This window comes from Amblyomma maculatum, chromosome 4 (assembly GCF_055883805.1).
Source record: "Amblyomma maculatum isolate TAMU_Amacu chromosome 4, ASM5588380v1, whole genome shotgun sequence".
Taxonomy (NCBI): Eukaryota; Metazoa; Arthropoda; class Arachnida; order Ixodida; family Ixodidae; genus Amblyomma; species Amblyomma maculatum.
In genome coordinates, this window is record NC_139347.1 from 108,896,869 (window position 1) to 108,903,763 (window position 6,895).

The following is a 6,895-nucleotide window of genomic DNA, read 5'->3' on the forward strand; positions in this document are numbered from 1 at the left end:
ATTCGTTATTAGACGTATGTTTTATAACAGTGAATATTAGCTCAAGATTTCGTACTGCTGAAAATATACCTTGATTGCCTTTTGGTGTTTAGTTTAATTCCCTGTGGTGATGTCCCGTTGCCTTTTGTGAGCGATCTGGATGACTGCCAAATGTTCTGAAACGTTCATTGAGCTTTCAGCTTAAAGGAGAGAACGCTTGCTGCCAGGTATCAGTTAATTGAATACAAAGTACTGATCTATAATAATCTTCTTCGGTTTCTTTGTTGTCAGGAGGCCCGCACACGGGGAAAATGTACCTGGACGACGCGGTGATCCTGTCGGAGTTCAACCAGAAGCAAGGAACCCTCAAGGATACGCTCTCACGTTCATCGTACTATGCCTCACCAGCCCAGAAGCCTGTCCCAGTAACCTCCAAAAATGACAGTTAGTCAGAAACTGACATTTTATGTGGAAAACATCAAAACTGGAAGTACTGTGGAACCTGCACTGGAGATATGTGAAAAATTGAGCGTTGAGGTTGCTATTGCGAAAGTAAAAAGCGTCCACACCATTTTTAAAGAGAATTCGGTCTCACTACTCATGTTTGGCGATTTCGCGTCTGATTGGCCGGGTCTGTCAAGTGACCACCAAGGGATTGAGTTAGAATTTCTCCAAGTCGGAAGCACTGTTCCTCACATACAGTTTCTTACTCTTACCTAGAGGGGAAGCTGTGGCGCCACCTATGGGAATTGGCATGCAACTTCTTGACCAGTTCAGCCACCATGGGCGCCCAAAGCACCATGGGGCGGAGAGCTTTTTTGTGCAGAACTACAACTTTTGGCCAGTAATAATTCAAAAATAAACTTTAATCCAGAATTAGAAACGTCCCTGAATTCAATATTCTAACTATATTTTGCAAACGGCGAGCGAAACAGGAACATGCGAGTGTAAATATTGTCCAATATAAGCAATGACGCTCTTTCCTATTGGCTAAGTATTTAGCAGCACAGAAACTAATATTTCGTCCCTATAGGCAAGCTTTAAAAAGACAAAAAAACGTTTTGAAAATTATATATTTGCTCAATCACTTTAGGAAGTTTTTAATGCCATTCCGAAAAAAAAAAAACCGTGTCGTCTGCTTTTGCGACTTCGAACTATGGCTTTAACTCTTCACGTTCGTACCTCGAGATGAGGATGATGAAAAAGATGAGACATCTTAGTAACGCCACTCTGTGTTTCCGACAAAATGCGACTGTCCCGCACCGAGTAGCTCACCAGCCCATGATTCTTAGCGCGCCCATGGTAGCTGAATTGCAGCGCCCCCAGCTCTCCATCTAGGTAAGTGTAAGAAACTCTATGGTTTACCATCGTGGGTTGTCACCCTAGCCACCAAAGATGGCGGCCTCCCTAAGACCAAACCTAGGTCACCTGATGCCACCAAAGATGGTGGCCACCCTATGCCCAGCCTAGGTCAATTGATGTCACCAAAAATAACAGCCTCAATAGGTCACCTAATGTTGTCAAGATGGTAGCGTAGTTCTCAAGCAGCACAATCAATAGCCCAATATTTGAGTTCTTTGGCAATCTACTGGCCTTATGTAGGGCCAGTAGATTGCCAACAAACTGCACTACTGGTACAATGGTTTATGCTGCCTGGGTTAGTTATCATGTGACGTTTACATCATAATACATAGGGCAGCATAGATTCTGATTTGAAATCCGAGATGGCGACGTACAATGTGACTTCACTATCGAAGGTGGCGGCACAGTTAGCGACCACGTAACGCTGATGTCATCAAACAAGATGGCGGCATAGTTTTGTATTCTGGATCCAAGATGGCGGCCTACCACGTTACGCCGCAATCCAAGATGACGGCCAACATAGGTTACGAAAGGCCGCCAAAAAATCGGAATTTTATTCACCACTTGACGCTTGGGTCATAATTCAAGATGGCGGCATAGTTTCGGATTCGCAATACAGGATGGCGGCCTACCACGTGATATCATAATTTAGTTTGCGGCCTGCTTTAGAACAAGATTGCAATGTCATAATCCAAGATGGTGTCATAGTTTGGGCTCAGAATCCAAGATGGCGATCTAACACGTGATTTCACAATCCGAGATGGCGGCACCAAATTTGCGTAAAGTACATTGTGCCATTCAGTAAACCCCTTACTTCATTAATGTTTTCCACTCTTTCACACTTCATCTTCTCACTTTGTACTGGCATAAGTCTCATTTCCTTAGTGTTTTTGTGAATAGTGTTATTTTATTTACTTGTTTGGTGTGTGGATCTTAATTAACCGCAACTCTTAGTGCATTTGATGAATATTTTATTTCTGTACTGCTTTACTGAATTTTTTATTGCTGTAGCGAATTGTTGGTTTTCGTTCAACACCGCATACTTTTACGGTCCTGGGTACTCTTATTTTTCCCTTTCTGAATGTCTTCATTTACTATTAATGCACGCCCTTCGAAAATCCTTTCTCGATTGCAATATAAATAAATAAATGAATAAAAATAAATAAATATGAAACTTGATGAAGACGAGGATGTTTACTGAACAGGACGAGTTTAATACGAATTGTGATCGGCTGCAACAGTATGTAGTGCTCTCGTGCGTGCGGGAGGGTAGCTGATCAGGTCGTTCTCGCTTGGCTTCGAAATCTTGTCCCGGCAGTGCGTCTTTCTAATTGTCATTATGTGCGGACACGATTTTCTGATGCGTGTTGGTGAAAAGATCTGTCCACATTCTCCGGTGGCGCAATTACTGTGACAAGAAAGGCTTTCACCTTAAGAAACGTTTCAAACTTCACTGAAAAAAACCACTACCGATAAAGAAATGTATTACGTTTCCTAGAAAATATATTTACATCGCTTTCATTTGTCGATAAGGTTTCTTTTCGATACTGAAAACATTTTTACCGCTTTATGAATTGTCAGAGATACATTAATATTCAAGAACACTGCAACAAGGACAAAGTGACGAAACAAACAGATATGTATGTATTTGAGTCGGCATTGCCAAAATCACGCTCTTCTTAAATTTTTACCAACTCGATCAATCATAATATCTATTTCAACGTTTCTTAGGCCTGTGACGACTAAACCATTTCAGAGCAAATACGTGGCCAGCAGAGGTGCGGCGCATACGATGAGGCGGAAACAACGTACTGCGAGCAGCCCCAGCCAGTGAAACGGAAATCGACCTCGGAGCAATTCACGACGGTGGCGCCGTCTACGCAGCTCTCTTTGACTCTGGTGAGCCGCTCATTGATCTCAGTGTATTTATGATAACCTTAGAGCTCTGCTTTTCAAGATTACACCTAAGGTGTGCTAATCAGGGCGTAAAACCTCCAGACGCTGGATATATTTCTGGAACGTTGCACTCCCTAAGCACCTCAATTCAAGCTTATGAAATAATTCATGAAAGGTTTCCGACGTTGGGCAAATTACAAGTGGGAAATCGTCTTTCATATGGCTGATGTAAACAAGTGACTGCGTTAAAAAATCATTAAGCATGCTTTAACGTTTCTTTCAGTGAGCACGACCACTGACTGGTACATGACCTTTTGTGTCCAGCTTCTCCATACTGTAATACTCGCCTCAACATCAAGCTAAATGCGTTCTATAAAAGGTCGTCGTCGTGTTTAAAGATATTCTTTCCGATTTAAAATGACAAATCAAAGTAAGCTTCGATCACTTCCACAGGGAAATAAAACCACTCTTCCGTTTTCGTTTCTGGAGAGGTCTAAATATAGGGCGCCGCTCGAGGTATATATTAATTTCTTTGAAAACTACCTTGTTTAATCCATCAAGATTGCTACCTGATGGTGCCAGAACATAAAAAATTTCTTCACCCCGTTTTACAAAAGCTACTGTGATCTCCGATTATGCACCATGTTTGAGTGCTTAAGCCACAATAAATAGTGTTGCCGCTGCTCTGGTTCCTTCGTCGTCGCGTTGAACGAACCGCTGGGCACACGCCAAGCACAACGTTTTCTGCATGGTTTCGCTTCATCCATATCTTTACGTAAAAAACAAATAAACAAGGTGCGCATACATTCTACGTCTTCCTACTGGATGCAAGCTCCGAACTCTGGGCTTCCGAGGAAGACAGCGGGTAAAAAAATGTCGTCGTGTGGAGCCTAATTCGCTACAACGCCAACATGGGTCTTAGGCCTAAATACCGGATAACGTTTCGCGTTGGACGACAGAACGTTTCTGGTATTACTGTAGCCGCCAGTGCAGAACAGGCACGATGGTTAATTAGGGCAATGACACTGCTGTCGCCCAGCGTCTTCCCTCTCATCGTGGCTTCCTTCCCTTATCTACAAAGCTCGCGCGTTCCAGAGCGGCAAAGCGTCACAGCGTATTCAGAAAGAGTGAAGTATAAAGATGTCATGCCATGGGAGAGGGAGGTGGGGAGAAGAAGAATACCGAGACAATGCTCTTTGTAAGACAGCCCTCGTCGGGGCCGGTGTGAGCACGGTATCTAAATGCTATGCATGTCGCGCCTCATTTCAGACCAGCTGCCCCATAACTCCCCGGGCGACCCTGTCTAACGTAAGGGCATCCGTCTGTGCCGCTGGTGAGTGCAGCATCTGTTTATTCGCTATAACGCAGCGCATTTGTCTTCGCGTGCTTCTCTCTTTTTCCTCTGCAACTTCTTTCTCCATTTGCATTTGCCCTCACAGTTTGGCCAACAGCGAATGATCATCCCGTCTGTAAGGTTATCTCGGGAGAGTACCCTCCTTACGGTGGCTATACTGGAACCGCCTTCAATGGTGCTCCCTTACTCGCCTTTTTGAAGAAGAATAGACAGTTTTAGTTTCACATACGTGAACGCTTCTGGTACGTGAACGTGAGAAGTTTACGTACCCGACGCGCATGTTGTTTGAAACCCTTATATTTACACGTCCGCGACGCATGCCGCACGTCGTTTCTAACGCCTTCTATCAGCAAATAACACTGTTGCAGCCACTAGAATACAAGACGAGTCCAAAGGAAGCCATTGTTCCACCCTACTGAAAAACGAAAAGTTCTACGGGGCAATAACCTCATAAAATCTCGTCTAATCGCATAGACGCTCATACGGTGCACATCATTATCATAAAATATTGTTCATAAATTATGATAATGCACAAGAAATTATGACACCTTATGCAATCATAAGCGCTTTGTATGTGGTTTCTTGCGTGAATTGAATGAGACTGTGTGAGAAAATGTGAGGTTATTGCCTCATACATTTTTTTCAGTAGGACAGCCTCAGTATAGCCATTCTTATACAAGATGAGTCCAAGCCAAGGCAGTCTCGCGAGACCATTACTATGGCAACGGCAAACGCTACTCCGTCAGGCTTGACAGCTGCAAAATCGCCCTTCTGTTTGGAAAACAAAAGCGATTTACGCTTGAACCTTTATGTGAGGGTAAGAGCGGGAACATTGAAGGCGAATGCAACTGCTTAGAACACGATATCGCGTCCAGAGAGTAGCGAAGAACCTGTTATCACTGTGAAGCGGGCGCTCTAGGCGCCGCCCTGTTGTCAACGCTGCGAGTACGTCTGCAACGCGAGGGCCTTGACGTGAAAATTCGAATCTCACGTACGTCCGTGAAACCCAGGTAGACCCTTCACTTTCTGCGGATGCGCATTGGTCACGCGTAGGCACTTTACGTACGTGAAACTAAAACTGTCTAATATGTGCACACATTTGAGCGTGGTGGCACACGTTTTCTTTTGGCCTTCACCAATTAGGCGAAGCAAGAGTCCTTTTTAAAATGTCACTAAAGTAAAGTAACGCATTAGAGGACATAGAAATGGAAGCCTATCAATAGTGTTTGGGTAGGCAGGAAAGCGTAGGCTGTTAAGTTTTCCTCTCTCAGGCCCTGACCCTTCCCCTCCATATCATTCAGCTTATGGAAGTCAGAGAAGGGACTTTGATATGCCGAATTGATGTTCTTATATCCTCCGCAAGGAGGGCCTGTCAAAGCAGCTTTCTTCTTTATCCGAGAAAGCCATTTCAGTGGCACAAGACAGCGCAAAAACAAAAAACAAATGTAGAAAAAGGTGTTGACACGCTTAAGAGACTCTCGACCTGCGGCTTTATATACTGATATTTTTACAAAGTAGAACTCTCCAAATGCACTAAACACGAACACTACGTAGAGAATATTATCCACATATTATAAGCTACACGTATGTGTATAAATAATGTTATTCCACATGTCCGGATGTAATGCTCCAAATAGTTAGGCTGGCAGTGCGCTTCTGGTGATTGTTTATGTTAGGAAAGCCTGCAAAATTAACAACCACACTGAAAGTGCACCTACAACTACGGTGTAACAACCACTGTTCCGACAATAAGCAGCTGCGTTTATTGAGGGACATAAAAAAAGTTTCATTTTTAATATTTCTAACTTCATAACGTTCTGTTGTTTACAGATGGCCGCATCAGCCACTCAGTCCTTCCTCAGGACAAGTATGGTGAGCAGTATGGCAGCAACTCGAGTCAATCAGGAGAGAGCCTGGCGGGTGACCGATGCATCTCATCGGGCAGTTTAAGAAGGCCTCCCATGCGACGCTTCGACTTCGCCAGCTAACGGATAGCACACTTCATCAACGCCGCCTACTTATATCGCACCGAACTAAGAGACGGTAAACTTGAGTGTTACCATTGGCGCCTCGCTAAAACAAGCTTGAGGTGTCTGCTGATACTGGAACGAAAAGAACTGCAAAGACTAACCATCGCCGGCCTAGAGCAAGTGCCCGATCAGAACATCTACATTTCTAGCTCGATGCACCCGTCTTTCCAGGGTCAAGGTCTATGATTGACGTTGGTCGGACAGAAAAATACGTGACCATCTTTTAGTACTTTCATGAGGGAGAGTGTTTTCAACTGACTGAAATTAAGGCCCC

The 6,895-nt window shown here is 44.0% G+C and overlaps 1 protein-coding gene across 1 annotated transcript in view; it reads left to right on the forward strand.

The window, feature by feature from the left end:
- Positions 1-6,579, forward strand: part of LOC146191933 (cell adhesion molecule Dscam1-like) — a 135,955-nt gene extending 129,376 nt beyond the window's left edge. The window contains exons 23-27 of the mRNA XM_084600404.1: positions 271-423; positions 1,366-1,449; positions 3,098-3,240; positions 4,507-4,570; positions 6,422-6,579. Of these exons, the coding sequence (XP_084456530.1) occupies positions 271-423; positions 1,366-1,449; positions 3,098-3,240; positions 4,507-4,570; positions 6,422-6,579 (602 nt within the window). The remainder of the gene's footprint in view (positions 1-270; positions 424-1,365; positions 1,450-3,097; positions 3,241-4,506; positions 4,571-6,421) is intronic.
- Positions 6,580-6,895: the final 316 nt, after the last annotated feature.